Here is a 23847-nt window from a genome sequence, read left to right on the forward strand (position 1 = left end):
ATGCGTTGTACACAAACATATAAATTTTATGTAAGTTTTTTTATTGCAGTTGTATTATCTGGTGTGTAGTCCCTTTAAGGCATATTATATAAGCCTGTAAACATATTTACTTGCTATATATTTCAGGGAGACACTGGAGCGAATGGTTTTACTGGCGTGCCAGGAACACCGGTAAGTTCATATTTGTCTTTAGTTTTTGCTTGTGGAAAATGGAGGAAAGATCTATAGGTTGGTATGTTATGCTCCGTAGCAAAATGGTTATTGACTTGATACTTTGATGAATCATTGTTATTTAAATAAGTAATGCTTTTTTGTTTCCCAAACATTGCTGGGCTTGTGTAACTGGCCTAATGGAAGGTTTGGATAGTCGTTATTCAATAGGTGTGACATTCTGAATGGAAAACCTCCACTGAATACTCTTCTAAATGTTTTTTCCTAATTACAAAGAAAAGGCATAACGTCACGTTAAACTAAGACCAGAAATGAACAATCTAACATTAGTAAACTATTAAAATATTTTTATCTTTAAATTCCTGAAAGTCAACTTTCATATTTGTTCAGCTAAAATATGTTAGGAGTTGGTACACTTCTTTATCTTTTACCCTACTTTTCCAAGTATTGGTGTTCACTTTGCAGTGTTGTTACATGGACTCCTTTTTAATTTGTTTTTAAATCAATTGTAAAGGAAGTTATATTAACTTGTGCTAAGTGACTCTCATTGGTGAATGTTGCATGTGAGAGTGGTTCTGTGTAATGGCGAAACCGGGAAACCTCCCTATTGGTTGCCTTGTTGACCACCAATTATACTCCCATACTCCAAGGCCAAGAACCACACCCAGGACACCTGGCTGAGAAGCGAGTCCATTTACCACTGGGCTAATCAGACTACATTGCCTCCTTGCACAGAAACACCAAAGAACCCAGAAAAAACAACAGATGAAATACTTAGTCATTCTAAAATGCCGTCCAGGCTAAACATCATTAAAAAAAGAAGCCTGGACAGCATTTTAGAATGACTAATGAAATATTATACAACTTGTTGCACTTGCTTGTTGCTTATGTTTCAGGGTTTTGACGGCATTGAAGGCCCAGTTGGTCCTCCTGGCTATGACGGATGTAATGGAACTAAGGTGGGTACAGTAATATCAAACAGTCTACCTTATCAATTTCAGTTTATTATATTATTTTAAATATTGCTTGAAGACGAGAATAGTTTACAGAACACAAAACCATTAAGTGTGTTTATTGATATACCATAACTAGTAATTTTGTATCCTTTTTCATGTCAAAAATATTACATTCAAGACATTAGGTAACATGGTATATTACATTCCAAATATGCTGTTTTTATTTGAGAGCAAACTTTCCAACAAAAAAAAGAAAAGATTATACATTTATCAGTGTTTTTGGTTGAAGTATATCTCGGTTTGGTGAAGTGTACCCTCAGGTTTGGTGAAATGTATCCTGAGATTGGGTGAAGTGTACCCTGAGGTTGGGTGAAGTGTACCCTCAGGTTTGGTGAAATGTACCCTGAGATTGGGTGAATTGTACCCTAAGGTTAAGTGAATTGTACCCTGAGGTTGGGTGAAATGTACCCTGAGGGTGGGTTATCTGTACCCTGAGGTTGGGTGAAATTTATGCTGAGGTTGGGTGAAGTGTATCCTTAGGTTGGGTGAAATTTACCCTGAGGTTGGGTGAAATGTACCCTGTGGTTGGGCTAAGTGTACCCTGAGGTTGGGTGGAATGTACCCTGAAATTGGGTGAAGTGTACCCTGAGGCTGGGTGAAGTGTACCGTGAGGTTGGGTGAAGTGTACCCTGAGGTTGGGTGAAATGTACCCTGAGGTTGGGTGAAGTGTACCCTGAGGTTGGGTGAAATGTACCCTGAGGCTGGGTGAAGTGTACCCTGAGGTTGGGTGAAGTGTACCCTGAGGTTGGGTGAAATGTACCCTGAGGCTGGGTGAAGTGTACCGTGAGGTTGGGTGAAGTGTACCCTGAGGTTGGGTGAAGTGTACCCTGAGGCTGGGTGAAGTGTACCGTGAGGTTGGGTGAAGTGTACCCTGAGGTTGGGTGAAGTGTACCGTGAGGTTGGGTGAAGTGTACCCTGAGGTTGGGTGAAGTGTACCCTGAGGCTGGGTGAAGTGTACCATGAGGTTGGGTGAAGTGCACCCTGAGGTTGGGTGAAGTGTACCCTGAGGCTGGGTGAAGTGTACCGTGAGGATGGGTGAAGTGTACCCTGAGGCTGGGTGAAGTGTACCCTGAGGTTGGGTGAAGTGAACCCTAAGGTTGGGTGAAGTTGGATAAAACATTTTTTTTTCTGCCAGGGAGCTCCCGGATTTCCTGGTTTGAATGGACTGAGTGGTCAACCAGGATCACCTGGCCTCGATGGCCGCCCGGGACCCAAGGTAGAGTGGAATGTTTTTATTTTCTTTGTTTTCTGAGATCATTTTTAATAATTTATTAACATACAATATTTAGTTGTTTGAATAGTAATGACTTTAAGGAATCAGTTGAAATGATTTTAAATAATATTGTATGCAATTATCATTCTTTAGATCTACTATAGCCTTTCCCATCTCTGCTTTTGGTCTTGGTATCAATTTTACTGTCATGAGAAGAAATAATGTCGAAAGCCAATATTAAAGTGAAAGTAACACAAGTTTTAATGACCAGAGCTGACTGTATATTACATTGCAGGGAGAGCCTGGAGAATATGGGTTTGTGACTGTTGGAGCCCCGGGTGACGTCGGAGAAACCGCATTGCCCGGCAGACCAGTAGGTGTTGTTATGCATGTCACTGTGTGATGAGGCCCCAGTATCACAAAAAATCTCAAGTTACCGTAAATCTCAGTCTCAACTGTTTTACCACATAAAAGCATGGTCTGATTCAATATCTTGTATTTTTTATACTTTTTAAATACGTATTTCTCATAAAATGTGTTGGTAAAAATATTTGGTCAATATTTCAAAGAAAACTAATTCTAGAGCAAAAATTATACTTGAGTAATTGTTAAAAGACAATGAATGCTTTATACTCATTTATATTTTTGGCTGTAGGATATTTTTCCCTTGAAATCTAGGTCAAAGGTTTTATTTATCATATTCAATGATAGAAAATGGCTTTAAAAGGTGTAAACACATATTTTATTTTATTTTTTTATTTTATGTGGTAAATCAAGTTAAGACTGAGATTGAGATTTGACTTAAGTATTTTTGTGATATTGCGGGCAGGAGTTGGTCTTGAAAGTTAACATCTTATTTATAATCTATCTACTTTGTCTATTTTGATTTCAACTTGTTTTCAAAAGTATACAATCAAACATGTGTATCATAAAGTTCTGCTGAGTAAAACATTTACCCCCGGTACATTACATTTTTCAAACTAAGTACAGTCCAGCCCTGTTGTCCCAAACTCACAGGGACCGACAAAAATACCTCGATCCTTGAGGAGTTCGAGCCAAGCAAGAATGCTTATCTTAAGTTTAAATACAAAAGGTCCTTAACATTAAGTTCATGCTAAAGAGAAAATGAAACCAAGCAAGTTCAAGCCAACCAGGTTTGACTGTATTCTTGAATCATAATTGATTCCAGGCCCCAATATCACAAAAATACTAAGTCAAATCTCAATCTCAGTCTCGACTCATTTTTCCACATTACAGTATGACAGTATTAAAAAATACTAATGTTTTTCTATTTTCAAAAGCACATTTTCACCTTCATTATGTTGATTAACATGATTGCTCAATATTATTATTTTCTTATTTCAACAGCACAAAATGTACTTGAGTCAAACTTAAAAATAATAAATTGGACTCAAGTACAAATTTTGCTTTAATTTTTTTTTTCTATAAAATATTGACCAAATGTTTTATCAACATAATGAATGAGAGAATGCGATTTTAAAAAGGGTACAACATTTACAATTTTGAATACTATGATGCTGTAATTTGATAAAAAGAGTTGAGACTGAGATTGAGATTTGACTTGAGTATTTTCGTGATATTGGGGCCAGGGCTCATGTTAAAGGAAGTTTGGAAGTATATTACTCCCTAGAAATGGGTTAAAACTTCCAAAATTGATTCCTTGGAAGTACAAAAACTTCCATAATTTTGAAGAAAACTTCCACAGTTGAAAGCTTGGAAGTTCAAAATATCAAAACCTTCTATCAATATTACTTTTATGGTCACAACTTCAGTCAGTATTTCAATAAAATGAATTATCATATTATAAGTATATGCATTTGGCTAGTGCAAATTATTTGATATTTAACATACTTGTTGAACAATTGTTAGAAAAGATGTTGAATTCGGGAGACTTGAACTTCCACATTTCAGGAAGTTCATACTTCCAGTTTTAAAATCTTACTTTCTTGAAAAATGTTACAACGCTTGCATTTCAACTCTTACTACAGTACTTGTATTCAGCATACTTTCTGATTATTACTTTACTCAGGGCTTGGCTGGATTTGATGGCAGACCGGGACCGCGAGGTATTGACGGAGCGAAGGGCCAGCCTGGTATGAAAGGAATGGGAGGAGAGGATGGTCGCCCTGGTCCCGATGGTGATGCCATGCCTGAACTGCCTAAGGGAGAGAGGGTAAGGCTACTGGAGGAAGTTTGGGGTTTTACTTTTAACGAAATGTTAAAGAATGACTTTAATTGCTTTTACATGAGCAAATTGTTTTTGCTGCATCTGTTGTTAACCTGTTTTACTGTCAGGCACATAATTATCTTTTATCAAATTAGTCATATTATGGATAATTTGAATGAGGGCTATTCCAGTTAAACATATGTCCCACCCCAGGACGGCAAAATAAAGAAATTCTGTAGGGGGTAGGTCTTTTTCTTAATTTGCTACTGTAGGGGGTGGTGATAAGTCCAATTTCGCTTCTATAGGGGGGCGTCATTTTCTTTTTTGCTTCTGACCGTATCTGCTCATTTATATTCACTGCCCGATGGTGAAATACCGTTTTTTTTTATCCATATAACATATTTTACCGAACGTCGTGTACAGAATTGGTTTGGATACAAATTTTCGCGATATTACGAGTCGGTTCCGCGGTACCGGAAATCAGAAGAAGTTGCGTCCCTTGACAACAAGATGGCGGAGGCGCCAGAATTTGTAAAGTCGTGGTCGAAGACCAACCTACAAAATTGGCTAAAAACCAATAGTTGCGCCGCATGTGTGGATACGTTTCGTGGTAAGTATACCAAATTGCAGTGTTCGACACTAACGGGGTCCCGGGATCCCGAGGACACCAGTTTTTCAGGAGGGACACCTGAACTTCGAAGTCCGGTATTCCGTCGGGACACTTAAATTTCTGACTGATAAACGTTAAATATCAATAAATAAGTAGCATTTAATTAATTTATTACCTAAATTCGGGCTCCCTAAATTTCTTGACAGCACATGTCAAAACAATATTATTAATTATCATTATCGGACTCATCAAAGCGAAAGTATAGCTGACTATTTGACTATAGTTACGTCATGAATCTATAAATAAACAGGTCATTTCACAGGCGCATGCAGGTTAACGCTTCGGTTTTGTTGTTTACATTTTAAACAAGGTCAGAGCTGACAGAGATTTATTATCGGTAAAATACTTATGTGGAATTGTTTTGCTTATGTGTCAGAACCGCCCAAAAAGATGCCAACTCTGATGATACCTTTTATATAATATGATGCGACCTTTGAGTATTTACAGTAACATTTACGACACAAAAGAACTGCACCCTACATTCAGCATTCTTTGTTAATTGGCATTCAACTTATCAATATTCTTTGTTAATTTTAAAGACATATATTTTATGCCTTGATAAAAAAATAACAGAAATAAAATTTGCATGTTTTATTCATTAATTCAATAAATTTATAAAATTTTATGACTTTTTGGCGCGAAAATTAACATGTATACACAATTTTTGGTCGTCTGCTCTTCCAGTATGCAATACGACTGTTGGGCAGTCTGATTGATTTATCAACAGCTCTACTAAATATTGATTGGAGTTTTCACAAGCCAGATGTAATATTCCTACAGTTTCTTAATGAAAAGCACCGACATTTGACAAGACCCTGAACCATGATGTATTTTATGCGTATTTTCCAAAAATCTAAAAATAGTAAAAACATCAAGTTTTTGTTTACATTGTATCCATCTCTGTTTTTGACTGAAAACAAAAGGGACTTAGACATTCTCCCGCTTTTGAACCCAACCTACCAACTTAGAGACCAAAATATACCTCACTGCCATTCAGTGCTACTAACCTGTCATTACATGCTGCTGAAAACATGTATAATAATTATGGTGGTTTATACTTGCATTACAAATTGAAAAGTAAAAGGATGTTGAATTTAATATTAAAACAGGCTCAACAATGAAAAAATGTAAAAAGTGGAAGGGACTCCTAATTTCAGGAAGGGACCCCTGATTTCAAATGTTGGTGTCCCTTCGGGATCCCTTGGAAAAATGGTTAGTGTCGACCCCTGAAATTGACAACAGTTGTCTAGAATTTTATTAGAAATCATAATTTGTACGTATTGCGTAAATGTTATAAATCCGAATGTTTCGTCCCCTTAACATTTCGACCACAAGTTATTTTTAGGTTGTATATAATTACATGGGTGAAAGTTTCAGCCTCATGTGGCTTAATATGCACTTATAGCAACATATGAAGAAACAAGAGAACCGTGGTGTGTAGGTTATAGTCCATATAATGGAAAATAACCAAATTTATTAATGGAAAATAACAAAATTTATTACAAGCGAAGCCCAGTAATAAGTTTTGTTATTTTCCATTACATGAGCTGTAACCGACTTATAGTTCACCCTAGTTTCTAAGCCAATCATCGAACAAGGCCGTATACAGCGTGCCCATTGGCTGCTCGAAGTTCATTTGGCGCGCCCCATGTCTGTTGACCTAGTTATAATAATTAACTTATTGGGTGCAGATGTGATCTTATATGAAACCTATTCGAGCAAAGATTTGAAAATCTCTGGGTGATGATTGGCTTAGAAACTAGGGTGAGCTATAAGGTCCTATATAGCTCACCTGATCAGAGTTACAAAAGAGTAATTGCAAATAATCTTTGCATATAGACGTATAAAAAAATAAACTTCTCAAGGGGGTATGAATTTGCTCAGAAAATATTCTAAAGGGGGTTCTTTTCTCATCAAATAAACTTCTGAAGGGGGATGGTCCATTTTGAAAGTGCCTTCCTGGGGTGGGACATATGTTTTACTGGAATAGCCCTGATCATATTATAGATAATTCTTGTTATTTTTCAAATCATAAAGGCCCTGGCCGCTTTCCCAAAATGGTTAAAAATAACACCTAATTACTAATACCGGTAACTTTGATTAATGGTGTTTATGGGTCAGCTTGACCAGCTAATATTAAAATGTTCATAGACAAAAGTAAATGAATTGAAACTCAAAAACACTTAACCTATGTTTCCAAAGAAGGATTGAACATTATTGAACATTCTATAAAAGTCTTATTCCATAGTATAGGGGTATTTTTGGGATGTATGAATGACGAACCAGGTTTGTTTATTACTATTTTTACATATTTTACTGATTTATTTGGCCGTTTTGGATCCAAATAATAAAAATTAAACAAACTTTGCACCAATTTTTTAATCTTTTTCTGTTACTTTAATCATGTGTGGTCGAAATAGGTCCAGACCGGAAAATTGTCCGTTTTGAGAAGCCCTGTTTCATAAGATTAAGCATTTATCACAGATTTTAATATCAATCATGTCCATCTTTCCAGGGAAGCACAGGCGATATTGGAGAACAGGGACCAGTGGGCCCGCCCAGCTACTTTGAGAAGAACCCAGATGACCAGGAGATATTTAAAGGCCCGCCAGGCATGGAGGGAATGAAAGGAGAGGCAGGCGAGGATGGGGCCCGGGGCTTGCCTGGCGTTCCTGGGCTTGATGTAAGTGACCTTGACCTTTCCTATTTTTAAAAGCTCCACAACGGCCTAATTTCATTGAATTCATCTGTATTATTTCAAAGGTAGAAAATGTGAAATGCTTAATGTATATGCTACAGTTAAAATATTGAAACTTATCTTTTTACCAATAAAACCATTTTTCAATTTTTTTTATTATTTATTTGTTCCAAAATATAAATAAAAAGCCTTACTATCCACTGTTTTTGCTAACGAATGTGTACTGTTAAAAAAGTTCGAGTATTTATCCCTGCTTTTTATTGTTAGGCAATTGAAAGCATTTAAAAGTAATCAATTGAAAGCATTTAGAATGTAGTCAATTGGAAGCATTTATAATGTAGTCAATTGGAAGCATTTAGAATGTAGTCAATTGGAAGCATTTAGAATGTAGGCAATTAAAAGCATTTAAAATGTAGTCAATTGGAAGCATGTAGAATGTAGTCAATTGGAAGCATTTAGAATGTAGTCAATTGAAAGCATTTAGAATGTAGTCAATTGGAAGCATTTAGAATGTAGTCAATTGGAATCATTTAGAATGTAGTCAATTGAAAGCATTTAGAATGTTATTGATTGGAATCATTTAGAATGTTATCAATTTAAAGCATTTAGAATGTTACTTGTTTCAAAATTCCTGTCAAACTGAAACAATTTTGAAGATTAATTTAAGCGAAAAACAAAACACAAACCAATTTAGCAACAATGTGATTATTGGAAATGCTTGACCTAGTAATGTAGGACCATAGTCGCAGCATCATGGCATTTTATGCTTTCGGACCAATCATTGCTTTTATTAGCTCAACTGTCACTTTGTGACAAGGTGAGCTTTTGTGATCGCCTTTTGTCTGGCGTCTGTCGTGCGTCGTTCGTCAACAATTTACTTAAAAGACATCTCCTCCTTAACCGCTTGGCCAATATTAATAAAACTTCATAGGGATGTTTCTTGGGTGGTCTTTTATCAAAGTTGTTCAAAGAATTCAATTCCATGCAGAACTCTGGTTGCCATGGCAACCAAAAGAAAAAACTTTAAAAATCTTCTTCTCCCAAACCACAAGGCTTAGGCCGTTGATATATGGTAGGTAGGATCACCAAATGGTCCTCTACCAAGATTGTTCAAATTATGGCCCTTGGGTCAAAATTGGCCCCGCCCCGGGGGGTCATGGGTTTTCTCTATATGTTTATAGTGAAAACTTAAAAAATCTTCTCCTCTGAACTTACTTGGCCTAGAGCTTAGATATTTGGCATGATTCATCGTCTAGTGGACCTCTACAAAGTTTGTTCAAATTATGGCCCTGGGGTCAAAATTGGCCCCGCCCCGGGGGGTCATGGGTATTCTCTATATGTTTATAGTTAAAACTTCAAAAATCTTCTCCTCTGAACTTACTTGGATTAGAGCTTAGATATTTGGCATGATTCATCGTCTAGTGGACCTTTACAAAGATTGTTCAAATTATGGCCTTGGGGTCAAAATTGGCCCCGCCCCTGGGGGGTCATGGGTTTTCTCTATATGTTTATAGTGAAAACTTCAAAAATCTTCTCCCTTGAACTTACTTGGACTAGAGCTTAGATATTTGGCATGATTCATCGTCTAGTGAACCTCTACAAAGATTGTTCAAATTATGGCCTTGGGGTCAAAATTGGCCCCGCCCCGGGGGGTAATGGGTATACTTGATATGTTTATAGTTAAAACTTCAAAAATCTTCTCCTCTTAACTTACTTGTACTGGAGCTTAGATATTTGGCATTATATATCGTCTAGTCGACCTCTACAAAGATTGTTCAAATTATGGCCCTGGGGCCAAAATTGGCCCCGCCCCTTGGGGGGTCATGGGTTTTCTCTATATGTTTATAGTAAAAAAAATCAAAAATCTCCTCTGAACTTACGTTGCTTAGAGCTTAGATATTTGGCATGATTCATCGTCTAGTGGACCTCTACAAAGATTGTTCAAATTATGGCCTTGGGGTCAAAATTGGCCCCGCCCCGGAGGGTTAGGGTATTCTCTATATGTTTATAGTGAAAACTTCAAAAATTTTCTCCTCTGAACTTACTTGGACTAGAGCTTAGATATTTGGCATGGTTCATCGTCTAGTGGACCTCTACAAAGTTTGTTCAAATTATGGCCCTGGGTTCAAAATTGGCCCCGCCCCGGGGGGTCATGGGTATTCTCTATATGTTTATAGTTAAAACTTCAAAAATCTTCTCCTCTTAACTTACTTGGACTAGAGCTTAGATATTTGGCATGATTCATCGTCTAGTGGACCTCTACAAAGATTGTTCAAATTATGGCCCTGGGGCCAAAATTGGCCCCGCTCCTGGGGGGTCATGGGTTTTCTCTATATGTTTATAGTAAAAACAATCAAAAATCTCCTCTGAACTTACGTTGCTTAGAGCTTAGATATTTGGCATGATTCATCGTCTAGTGGACCTCTACAAAGATTGTTCAAATTATGGCCCTGGGGCCAAAATTGGACCGGCTCCTGGGGGGTCATGGGTTTTCTCTATATGTTTATAGTAAAAAAAATCAAAAATCTCCTCTGAACTTACGTTGCTTAGAGCTTAGATATTTGGCATGATTCATCGTCTAGTGGAGCTCTACAAAGATTGTTCAAATTATGGCCTTGGGGTCAAAATTGGCCCCGCTCCGGGGGGTTAGGGTATTCTCTATATGTTTATAGTTAAAACTTCAAAAATCTTCTCCTCTTAACTTATTTGGACAAGAGCTTAGATATTTGGCATGATTCATCGTCTAGTGGACCTCTACAAAGATTGTTCAAATTATGGCCTTGGGGTCAAAAATGGCCCCGCCCCCTTGGGGGGTCATGGGTTTTCTCTATATGTTTATAGTGAAAACTTCAAAAATCATCTCCTCTGAACTTACGTGGCTTAGAGCTTAGATATTTGGCATGATACATCGTCTAGTGGACCTCTACAAAGTTTGTTCAAATTATGGCCCTGGGGTCAAAATTGGCCACACCCCGGGGCTGATGGGTTTTCTCTATATGTGTTATAGTGAAAACTTAAAAAATCTTCTCCGAACTCACAAAGACAAGTAACGTCTTAATTTAAACTTGATAACATATTTAGTACACATACCAATTTTCAATATGGGCCACATACAACAATTAATAACAAATATACATATATAGATACTCACGTAAAATCAAGTAGTGACAAGAGCTTAGATATTTGGCACGATATATCATCTAGTTGACTTGTACCAATATTGTTCATTCTTTGGCCCTTGGGTCAAAAAATGGCCCCACCCGGGCGGTCATGGGTTTCCTTATATATGTATATGATGAAAACTTAAAAAATCTTCTTCTCCGAAACCAAAAGGCGAAGGCCTTAGATATTTGGTATGAAGCAGCGTTTATCGGACCACTATTAAGATTGTTCAAACTTTAGCCCTGGGGTCAAAATTGGCCACGCCCCGTGTTCATAGGCTTAGGTTTTCAATATTTGTATATAATGGAAGAATGTGCAATATATGACAGGTGAGCGATTCAGGGCCATTTGGCCCTCTTGTTATTTTATTTGGTATTTGAATTAAATGGCATTTCAGGAAGTACCGGTAGTACTGAAAAGTTAATGATGATTTCATTGATATTGCAAAAGTTTCATGTATTGCATATTTGAATATTTTGTTTGATGTCATTACGAAAATATCTTATTAAAATGATGTACAGAAAATACATAATAGGAATGACGTGCAACATTAACATATCAATATTACAACTTGCTTATAATTTTACTTGTGTTCCTTGAACAGAATCTTTAGGGAACATAAAGAAAAAAATGATTAGGCTTAGAATCACAAACGCAATATGGCACATATGGTTTAAGTGTATAAAGCATGTTAAGCTGGATTAATTAACAATGACTGAATTTTTCTGTGTTCCATAGGGTTTGGCTGGCGAAGACGGCATAAAGGGGCCCAAGGGAGAACATGGTGGACATGGCAGACTGGTTTGTAGCAATTAACATTTAGACTGGTTTACAGGTAGACATGTTGCTTACATATGAAAATCAAATTGACTGGTAACTTAAGTTATGGATGTTGACATTTGAAAATCATTACATTCAGAGTAGTTAGTAGCAAAGTTTTCTGTAGACTGGTTCTTTACATTCGAAAATCATTTCATTCAAAGTGGTTAGAAGCAAAGTAACGGTAGACCGGTTCTTTACATTCGAAAATCATTACATTTAAAGTGGTTAGAAGCAAAGTTAACTGTAGACTGGTTGTTTGCATCTGAAAATAATTACATTGAAAATCAAATGGACTAGATTAATTTTGCAATGTTCAACTGACTTAGCTTACATATAATTATTAAGATTTTCCCATCAATTCTGTACAGGGTAAGCGTGGTAAAGATGGACCCCCCGGTGCCTACGGTGCCAAGGGTATCAAGGGCGAGGATGGGCGAGGTGGGATCCCAGGTCTCTCAGGGGCCAAGGGTTATGGTGGAGATAAAGGATACAAGGGAATGCAAGGAGACCTTGGACCTATTGTAAGTAATCATATAAAGGATAATTGCTTCAGTGTAAGATCATAGTATATTTCACCGAGTGACAAACCCTCGAGTGAAATATTTACTGTTGGTGTTCAGGAGGTAAAATATATAGAACTATTGTGGTAACTTTTCTGAACATGATTCATATAGTGTCTATCCTTCTCTATTCAAAGTATCCATATATCACACTTGCATGGCAGTGCCAGACTAAAGGGCCTGCCAGGACAGAAATGACTTACACAACTTTGGGTGTTACTTACATGAGATGGTTTATATTGTGTCTAACCTACGCAAAGTGTCTGTATATCACACTTGGATGGCAGTGCCAGCATAAAGAGCTTGCCAGGACTGCAATGACCTTTGATGCAACTTTACATGAGATGTTTCATATCGTGTCTAAACTTTCTATGTACAAGGTTATCTTAGGCAACATGGGTGGAAGTGCCAGACTTTAGAGCATGTCAGGACTGTCTTAAGATCTTACTTTAGTAATTTAAAATTTTCTGTTCTAGGGTATCAAAGGCAACTTGGGTGGAGGAACCGGACTTAAGGGCTTGCCAGGACTGGAAGGGCCGACAGGAGAAAAGGGTTTCAAAGGACTGCCAGGTAAGTGATTCTTGGAACTTTTGAGGTTGTATTAAAAAGTCATCTGCATACAGGCTTATTTGCCTATAAAGACATTTCCTCTTAAATGGCCTGGCCATTTTAGATGAAACATCAGTTGAATGTTCCTTGGATGGTGCGTTTTCAATATTATCAAAGAAGTGAATTACATGAAGAACTTTGGATGCCATGGCAACCGAAAGGGAAAATCTTCTTGACAAAAAAAAAACAATCAGGAAAAGAGCTTTATAATAGATATTTTGTGTGTATTACATTCTCTTTTGCACATGGGGTTAAAATTGGTCCCGCCCTGGGTGTCACAAGTTTCTATCATACTAATATTGGGAAATCGTTTAAAATCTTCCTGTCTATAACTGCTTGCCCCAGACCCTTGGTATTTTGTGTGAAGCATCGTATTGTAGTCCTCTATAATAATTATCCAAATGGTGCCCCTGGGATCAAATATATATAACTTCAACTGAATTATTGCAAGACTTTTACTCTGGTTGTTTTTAAAAGTAAAGTTGTTTTTAAAAGTAAAAAGGTAGTTTGTTACTTATTATTGGTTTATCTGCATAATTGAATTTCGCTTTTATAACCACTGATTTTATGTTTTAGGTTTCCCTGGTGACATAGGACCGCCAGGCTTCCGCGGGCTTACAGGACCCCCGGGTGTCGATGGGGAGCCTGGCCTACCAGGAGAGCCCGGATTTAGTGTGAAGGGCGAGCGAGGGGGCGATGGTATGAATATAATTGGTTTTAACTCTTTTTTTTGCTGAAACATTAAGATAATTATTGACCAATTTAAGTAAAACAACGATGAAAGTTAAACCCTGTAAAACCAAAGAATGTCTGAGAAGGAATGTTTTTGTCAATTAATAGAGAATTTCAAGTCTTGAGTCCCTTTTTTTCATACCTATCAATTATCAGCTACATTGATTTGACACATCTTTCCATCTTTACACTTTCTTTTTTGTTATCTGAATTCTTACCGTAACATGTTCCCTTAATTCACAATTTTTTCATGTTTTTGTTTTTGTACTATTTAATTTTCTTTCAAAATATACTTTGTTTATACTAGCTTCTCATATAAAAAAAAAACATATGTCTTTTTTACTCTTACTAGGACTAGGATAATCTTTTTGCACTTTAACTTGTACCATACTCAATGTTGCTATGACAACTGCTACCTTTGTATTTTCACCCCAGGGCGAGGAACTTACATAAGTTTGTCTAACTTGTATTCCTTCTCCTTATCCTCTATTGTAATTGTTGTTTTTATGCGAATTTACCCAAATTAAAATATGAATAATCTATAGAGAATTTTGCCTTGTTCAGGTACACCTGGAAGTGATGGTAGGCCAGGGCGAGATGGATTACCTGGACTCCCAGGCAATAGGGGAGAGAAAGGTAGCCAGGGCGACCGTGTAATTGGTCCCGCTGGCTTGCCTGGACTCCCAGGACGAGATGGACGACCTGGACTTCAGGGCTTCCCCGGAGATGCTGGCTTCACTGGTGAACCTGGCATTCCTGGAAATGGATTTGACATCACAGGCCCACGTGGAGTGCCCGGATTTCCTGGAGACCCAGGTCCAGAAGGGCCTGAGGGCTTGGAAGGCTTGCCTGGACAACCTGGGTTCAATGGACAACAGGGTGATGACTGTCCGTTCTGCCCAGATGGACTTCCAGGGCGTAAAGGTGAACCAGGAACCGAGGGATTCCCAGGTAAAAAAACAATACATTAATGAGGCCTTCCCCTGCCATAAACATGATTTTGTTTCAACATAAACCGTCATTAATTTTTAACAGAGAATAAAGCTCCATAACAACAGCAAAATATGAGTGACATTCTAAAGAAATAATGCTTTTTGCAAGAAAATGATCTCGTCAAAGAATATTTGGAAAAAAAATCCCTTCCTAGTCTACCTAATAATTTGGATGATATATAAAAATAATATTTTTTTTTAGGCCTGACATGAAAATTACTGTGAATGAAAAAATCATGCTTAAATTTTAGTCTGATTTGGGAATGGATTATATGGCCATGACTCATTTTTGTTCAAGATATTCACAATCATCTTAGTATATCTGTTATATAAGCAGTAAGATACACACATAATACCTATATTTCTAGTTTGCGTGTAAAGTTGTGATGACGATCCTAGATTCAGTATCACATGTGTCTGTGTATTTCAGGTCGGGATGGTTACCCCGGATTTGATGGGGAGCAGGGCAGGAAAGGAGAATTAGGAAACAACGGGCTGAATGGAATTCCTGGTTTTGCCGGGACAGAGGTAGGCAATTGTAACAGAATTGTATTCCTGAAAATTGTTGATTTTTTAAAGCTGCACTCTCACAGATATACCATTTTTACAACTTTTTAGTTTTTTGTATTGGAAAGAGAAAACTTTTGCGTAAATACCTGCAAATCAATGATTAAAGATGATATTTCCATTCGAAAATTAAGGTTTTATGGCCTTAACGGTTACAAATGGTGAAAAATGCATAAAACCTCAGTTTCTGAACTTAATTATCAAAATCTGCGATCTAATTTTTTGTCAGCAGTATTAAATAACCGGTTTCCATGCATTTTCGCAAAAATTGGCTCCAAGACAAAAAATAAAAAAAGTTGTCAAAACATTTAATCTGTAAGAGGGCAGCTTTAAGGCTAAAAGCATTACTAATGCTTACAGAATAATGATAAATTTCTGCATTTTTTGTCAACTTATTTATTTTTTGTCTTGGAATGAGCCAATTATTGAATGTCAAGCTGGTTAACAAATATTTAATGTACTTTTACATTGATAAAATGCTAAGATAACTTACTTGATGTAGTGTGCATCATTTTTCAATTGATGTGCAATTATTTAGTATGTGTTTTGTTGTAATGTTTTTTTGTTAAGTTATTAAAAACAGAAAAGTGGAAATTTGCTTACTGTCGCAAAAAGCATGACTATAGCATCACAAGTAGGATAAACCGTTTAAATGATCATTATGATTTGATGTATAAGTAATAGACACCTTTGAAGAAAAAAAACAAGTACCGTAACTGTATCTGACTTATATGACGATAAGTGTATTGCATATATTAGTGAGCAAATAAATGCATTAACAAATAAATGAATTAATACAGATTTATAAATAGATATATTTTTTCCGAAAGATAAACATTAGATTATTATCATGGCCTTTTTAAAAAAAAAATAAGAAAAAAACTTATAAGATAGCTCTGCTGGGAATATAGTTGTTTAAAGAATGTATTTCTAAATGATATTATGGACATTCGATTATTTTCCGAATTTCAAACACTAGTAAAAGCTAAAAAGCCCTGGTTCTCCATGGTATTTTGAACGACAGTGTTGGTATAAGCTAAAAAGCCCTGGTTCTCCATGGTATTTTGAACGACAGTGTTGTTATAAGCTAAAAAGCCCTGGTTCTCCATGGTATTTTGAACAACAGTGTTGGTGTAAGCAAAAATGCCCTGGTTATCACTTGTTTTAGTACTCCTCTAGCCAATTCTTTAATATCTTCCATTTTAGGGTCTGAAAGGCATAAAGGGAGAATCTGGGTTTCCTGGCCGGAAGGGAGTCAAGGGTCAGCTGATTTTCCCCCCTCCGGATATCAGAAAGGAAAAGGGTGATAAAGGAGAGCCCGGGCTCCAGGGACTGCAAGGATTACCAGGACAACCCGGAGACCCTGGCAGAAGCGGGCTCATGGGATTTAATGGACCCCAGGGAATGAAGGTGATTGTACATTAATTATATCTTGAGCCAGGAATTTCTTTTTTGTAATTTATTGATGTTAAATTTCTACGAATGTCTACTTTTCTATGTTTTTATGGAAGTATGGATTCAAAATCAAATTTGACTGTCGATGATAACCCAGAAAATGTTACACACAGGGTGAGAAAACTGGGTAAAAAAAGATAAAAAAAAATGAATTTAAAACATTTTTTCCTATTCCCATTGTGGCCAATTTCAGCAGTGGTATTTAAGGACTTGTTAAAGTGAAAAACTAATCTTAAGAACCTATTATATGCAGACAATAACTGAATATGATCTAAAAGAGGTTCTTATCATATTCCAGGGAAAATAATTAACATTACTGCGTCCTATCTAATGTAAAATTCGTTAATGGTTAATGTTAATTTTCTTGATAAAAGTTTCGCTTCTTGTTTACTCAATGGATTTTAATTAAACGACACACATTGTTTAAGCATGATAAATGGAAATTTGGTGTTACAATAACTTATGAGTTTTGGCCAGTTTCCCATTCCTGTGTCCAGGCTGATTCGGCTGTATTTGTCACTTCTGCAGCCTTTTTACATTCGCCTATCCCTCAGAAGCAAAATTTACATGGTTAAAAATGTTGACTTGGTGTTTGGTGGTACCTTTTTAGACAGATTTTTCATCGAAAAATTACGGGTTATAGAATGGCGAAAAACCGGACGGGCGTTAACACTTCTGCGTTAAGGTTATCATTTTATGTAATTAAATCAATAGTTTTCAAACTTGGTCAGACTATTTGTCAGCATGTTATCTTGAATATATATGAATATGTGTCATTTCGGGTCAAAAACTAGGTCACTAGGTCAAATATTTAGAAGAAATATTTCACAGTAATAAATTCAGCAATTTTTATCTAATCTTGATAAAACATGGTCAGAATGCTTGTCTGCATTATATCTTGCATATTTTTTAATATGGGTCAACTCGTGTCAAAATCTAGGTCACTAGGTCAAATCTTAGGAAAAATATTTCCATGTCATAAATTCAACATTCCTTTTCATATCTTGATGAAACTTAGTCAGAATATTTGTCTGCATAATATCTTGCTTATTTTTTATATCGGTCATCCGGGGTCAAATTCTCGGTCACTAGGTCAAATCTTAGGAAAATCTTTCCATGTCATAAATTCAACAATATTTGACAAATCTTTATGAAACTTGGTCAGAATATTTGTCCCGATGTCAGTTATATTTTGAGCATATTTTATTACTTTTTTTCTGCAATTATAATATAAAAAATATAAAGATACTTTGACGATTTTAGAAGGGGGATGCAGCCCCCTGAATCCGCTAGTGGAAACGTTGATTAGTTTCGCAAATGACTGATTGCTCATCTTTGAACACCGCTGTCATCATTGATGAACAACACAAAATATGCTACTTTCAGGGCATGCCGGGACTGCCAGGAATGGGCGGTCTAGACGGACTACCGGGTCTTCCCGGTTTGCCTGGTCCTAAAGGCATGTTTGGAGATTTTGTCAACGGGACTAATGGACTAAAGGGGCCAAAGGGCTTTGATGGGTTCAACGGAGAACCTGGTCTTAAGGGACGGAGAGGTTTGTGGGATGTGATGACTTGCTTATGGTTTATGTTGCTATCAAATATAATTCCAGAAGACAAATTAAAGATTCTTGGGGGTCTCTAACTTGTCTTGCTTTTTCTAATCTGATTTGTAAACATAACATTATTATATAAAATGAAGGTGTTGTATTATTGGTTGTTTATTCTTATTAAATATCAATCAGTTTATTTTAATACTGTTTGATTTTTATTCCATTAAAACCCTAAAAATGTATAACTACCTAGTTGGGACATCCTGTTTTACTGAAGGGCTTTGTGATTACCATTGCCAGGGTCCTTAATTTGAAAAGTGAAAGAAAATTGAAAAAATAGCATAACATTTTAGACTTCATGGGGACTTCATATTTGTTCACTGGTGTACAACAAAGAAAATGGCCTTGTCTACATATCCCAGGAACTTTAAGAAATCCAATTGTCATGTTTTATCCCAAGAATTTGACTTTTAAAACATGTTATAAGTCCACTCCCTCCTTTCTTGATTCAAGCTATGAGGATTTATACTCCATGGAAATTGAATTTTTAGGTGACAAAGGAGACCAAGCCCCGCTGATATCAGCAATGAAGGGAGTATACGGAGAAGTGGGCTTCCAGGGGTTGCCGGGCATGAACGGACTACAGGGACTGCCTGGTGAGTTTAGGTTGTATATGCAGTATATGGACTAAATGATCTGGGGTCGATTTTTCCAAACTACTGAAGTCTGTTAAAACAAGATTAGGTAATGCTCACTATTTTTGTTCTCCAATAATTTGTGGAATATTTACTTTTTATGCCCCCGAACCCCGAAGGTGGGCATATTAAAATCTCACCGTCCGTCTGTCCGTGTCCGGGCTGTAACTTTCTCTTGTATGGACAGATTTTGAAATAACTTGCCACATGTGGTTGACATAGCAAGACGACGTGTTGCGTGCAAGACCCATGTCCCTACCTCTAAGTTCAAGGTCACACTTAGTGTTTATTTACAAAAGAATGCTGCATATAAGGACACAGAGTATAGTTTGTCGTGTACGGGCTGTAACTTTCTCTTGTATGGACAGATTTTGAAATAACTTGCCACATGTGTTTGACATAACAAAGACCCATGTCCCTACCTCTAAGGTGAAAGATACTCTGAGTGTTTATTCACAATGGAATGCTGAATATAAGGACATAACAGTGTAGGTTGTCAAGTATGGGTGGTATTTTTTATGTTCAGAGGCAATTTAAAATAACTTACCATATGTATTTGACAAGTAAAGGCGAGATCAACTTTTCATGTACTGGCCTTGTTCATAGGTCAATGTCACATGTGGGGGCATTTGTCACATACTGTGACAGCTCTTGTTTAAATGGTTTTTTTACTGTTGATAGAAGTCTGAAAATCACGAACAAGTTTTATTTATCGAAATCAGTTTAAAGTAAGAAGTTTTACTTAACAAAATAAGCCACTTAAGTCTGTTAAGATTAAGAAGTTTTATGAAATCAGTGCCTTTATTCAAAACTTGTACATTAAAGAAACCCTTTAAGTGTACATCATAAAAAATATTCTGTGTTTAATGCATGTGAAACACTTACTAAAGCCTTTGAAGATATTTAGAGAACAGATCAGAGCAATTATTATAAATTTGAACATGTTTTGTACAGTTCATCATATTGTACTGCTCATCATTATAACAATTGCATCAACACATGGCAGGGCAACAACAGTTATATGCATATTGCAAATAAACATTGAAAAACTACAAAATTAGATAATTATAGACAGAAATAACATAATGCATAATTATAAATGGCATTATAACATAAATTAAAGGAATGTTTGCCATACAAGGATTTACTCACAGAAATTTTCTTACTGAATAAACAGACTGTAGTATTTCTATAAATTTTAACATATTTCGTCACTCATAATATAAATTGAAAAATAAGCTTGAAGCTTGAAGCATGGCTCTGAGAAGGTAATCACTTTTGCTTCAGGGATGAAGGGAACATCTGGATTCCCAGGAGAACCTGGCAGGGAGGGGCAGCCAGGCTTGTCTGGAAATCCTGGTCGAGATGGAAGCCCCGGATTCCGGGGTGCAGATGGGGACAAGGGATTTCCTGGAATTCCGGGAGACTCTGGGCCAAACGGTTACCCTGGAGAACCAGGTGTTCCTGGTAGGGATGGATTTTCTGGAGTTGAAGGCAGAAAGGTAGGAAAACATTGTCTATTATTATTTAATGTTGAAATTGAAAGTACACCACATTACTACAGCTGAGAGTAAAATATCATTCAATGAGAATGTTATACTCATAAAAAGAATAAAAGCAGAAAAATAGTGGAGTAAAATTTACCCCTCTTAACCCGAAATCTACCTCTCTGGAGACACATATCTACCTCTCTGGAGACTCAAATCAAACTCTCGGGTGACTCTAATTTTCCACTCCGTAGGCTCAAATCTACCTCTCTGGAGACTCAAACCTACCTCTCTGGAGACTCAAACCTACCTCTCTGGAGACTCAAATCTACCACTCTGGAGACTCAAATCTACCTCTCTGGAGACTGAAATCTACCACTCTGGAGACTGAAACTTTCCACTCTTGAGACTGAAATCTACCTCTCTTGACACTCAAATCTACCTCTCTGGAGACTCAAATCTACCTCTCTGGAGACTCAAACATACCTCTCTGGAGACTCAAATCTACCACTCTGGAGACTCAAACCTACCTCTCTGGAGACTCAAATCTACCTCTCTGGAGACTCAAATCTACCTCTATTGAGACTCAAACCTACCTCTCTGAAGACTCAAACCTACCTCTCTGGAGACTCAAATCTACCACTCTGGAGACTCAAATCTACCTCTCTGGAGACTCAAATCTACCACTCTGGAGACTGAAACTTTCCACTCTTGAGACTGAAATCTACCTCTCTTGACACTCAAATCTACCTCTCTGGAGACTCAAATCTACCTCTCTGGAGACTCAAACATACCTCTCTGGAGACTCAAATCTACCACTCTGGAGACTCAAACCTACCTCTCTGGAGACTAAAATCTACCTCTCTGGAGACTCAAATCTACCTCTCTTGAGACTCAAACCTACCTCTCTGGAGACTCAAATCTACCACTCTGGAGACTCAAACCTACCTCTCTGGAGACTCAAATCTACCTCTCTGGAGACTGAAATCTACCACTCTGGAGACTGAAATCTACCTCTCTGGAGACTCAAACCTACCTCTCTGGAGACTCAAATCTACCTCTCTGGAGACTCAAACCTACCAATCTGGAGACTGAAATCTACCTCTCTTGACACTCAAATCTACTTCTCTGGAGACTCAAAATGTTCCTCTCTGGAGACTGAAATCTACCTCTCTGGAGACTCAAATGTTCCTCTCTGGAGACTGAAATACCTCTCTGGAGACTGAAATCTACCTATCTGGAGACTGAAATCTACCTCTCTTGAGACTGAAATCTACCACTCTGGAGACTGAAATCTACCACTCTGGAGACTGAAATCTACCTCTCTGGAGACTGAAATCTACCACTCTGGAGACTGAAATCTACCTCTCTGGAGACTGAAATATACCTCTCTTGAGACTCAAATCTACCTCTCTTGAGACTCAAATCTACCTTTCAGAGAACTTAAATTAACCTCTCCGGAGACTCAAATCTTTCGCTTTGGCAGTCAGAAATAACCTGTCTGTATTGGCACAGTATTTATACCAAAATATATTATTCATGTTAAATTTAGAACTTACCTTCCTTATTTTGTCTGTGAAGGTCGTTGGTTGACATGAGGGCTATGTCAATATCATTCCTAAAATTTACAAAGTATGATATTCAACTGTAAGACTATGTTATATTTTGTATGATAACATTATTAATATGTTATATGTATTAAGGGAGAGAGTGGTGAGCCTGGACGTTTCTTGGGGTCACTGATTCCTGGAGCGCGGGGGACACCCGGCCGTAATGGATTACGGGGCCAAGATGGTTTCCCAGGAGGAGTTGGTGAAGATGGAATTCCCGGACGTCCTGGGTTGAAGGGATACCCAGGTTTGTGAATAGGGAGATCAGTCTGGTTTTATTGATTAAAGGAACTCATTTAATTTGATCATATCATCACAGATTTTTGAAAAAAAGTGGTATCTTAGATTCATCAAAGTATGCATTGAAAACAGAATTGGGGTTATAAAATGAGAAGAGTAACACAACAAACACTTTATGATGTTATAAATGTACAGGTGTTGGACATATATCTGAAGAAAGATGTTCGTCAATCTAGGTGTCTGGGCTAAGTCCCATGGGCTGGCTTGTAGTTCTGAGGGGTGACACTATAATAAACAAAAACTTAAATTATACTTTACTTTGTTCAGTTATAAATACCTCTTCAGTAAATTACTTGCATAAGTTACGTGCTGGGTATCGTTTGGCCAGTTTGCATATAAGAATGGTTTGATTGGTTAATAATTATTAGGAGATAAATATTGACCAATCAATAAACAATTTGGCTAACTTTGGCCAAACCAAAGAAATAACCCATCTAAAACTTTTGGCTGCTTGTGAAAACATTGAGACACCAACATTTGACAAAGATGAGATAAAGATTGTTAAACATTGAGACACCAACATTTGACAAAGATGAGATAAAGATTGTTAAACATTGAGACACCAACATTTGACAAAGATGAGATAAAGATTGTTAAACATTGAGACACCAACATTTGACAAAGATGAGATAAAGATTGTTAAACATTGAGACACCAACATTTGACAAAGATGAGATAAAGATTGTTAAACATTGAGACACCAACATTTGACAAAGATGAGATAAAGATTGTTCAATATTGGATTGGGGTTAAGCTTTAATTATTACAATCACATTTATTATGTTACCATGGTAAATGTTTTTTGGGGGATTGTTTTTTGGTTGCTAAGTTTCACATTTGTATTATTTTTTTCCATTAACAGGAGATAACGGGAGACCAGGGTTGGGTGGATATCCAGGTAGGAAAGGAGATCGTGGGATCATGATCGACGGACTTCCGGGCTACAAGGGTGAACCGGGCGCACCGGGAGAGCCTGGTCTTTTTGGCCTAGTTGGAATCCGTGGAGAGGACGGGCTTCCTGGTTTACCTGGAACACCCGGAGAAAAGGGTTACCCTGGTGAATTTGGCCGGGATGGGTTTCCAGGACTACAGGGCCAGGAGGGCAGACCAGGACCTAAAGGCTATCCAGGATTTAATGGACGAGTTGGTGGGTATCTAATCAGCTGAACTTGATTTTTTGTAGACCAATCACATTTGATTGAAAATATCTTATTGGTTTAAAATTTATATGAAAATTGTTGTTGAATTTAAGGTGGGTAATTTCTTCTGTTTGATACATCTATAGATACTCTGAGTAATGTTAACATAAAAAAATAATTTATTTCATTTAGAAAATTTAACCTTTCTA

At 37.1% G+C, this 23847-nt stretch overlaps 1 protein-coding gene across 2 annotated transcripts in view; it reads left to right on the forward strand.

The window, feature by feature from the left end:
• The window catches only part of LOC128219706 (collagen alpha-1(IV) chain-like), a 54261-nt gene that overhangs the window by 3926 nt on the left and 26488 nt on the right, over window positions 1-23847 (forward strand). For both annotated transcript variants that reach the window (XM_052927632.1, XM_052927633.1), the window contains exons 4-21: window positions 127-171; window positions 1068-1130; window positions 2323-2403; window positions 2696-2773; window positions 4451-4594; window positions 7774-7941; window positions 11857-11919; window positions 12309-12461; window positions 12977-13070; window positions 13686-13808; window positions 14406-14792; window positions 15264-15361; window positions 16607-16810; window positions 18242-18410; window positions 18959-19063; window positions 20390-20604; window positions 22293-22446; window positions 23362-23646. In XM_052927632.1, coding sequence (XP_052783592.1) covers window positions 127-171; window positions 1068-1130; window positions 2323-2403; window positions 2696-2773; window positions 4451-4594; window positions 7774-7941; window positions 11857-11919; window positions 12309-12461; window positions 12977-13070; window positions 13686-13808; window positions 14406-14792; window positions 15264-15361; window positions 16607-16810; window positions 18242-18410; window positions 18959-19063; window positions 20390-20604; window positions 22293-22446; window positions 23362-23646 — 2629 coding nt within the window. The remainder of the gene's footprint in view (window positions 1-126; window positions 172-1067; window positions 1131-2322; window positions 2404-2695; window positions 2774-4450; window positions 4595-7773; window positions 7942-11856; window positions 11920-12308; window positions 12462-12976; window positions 13071-13685; window positions 13809-14405; window positions 14793-15263; window positions 15362-16606; window positions 16811-18241; window positions 18411-18958; window positions 19064-20389; window positions 20605-22292; window positions 22447-23361; window positions 23647-23847) is intronic.

The sequence above is a fragment of the Mya arenaria genome, chromosome 15 (assembly GCF_026914265.1).
Source record: "Mya arenaria isolate MELC-2E11 chromosome 15, ASM2691426v1".
NCBI lineage: Eukaryota > Metazoa > Mollusca > Bivalvia > Myida > Myidae > Mya > Mya arenaria.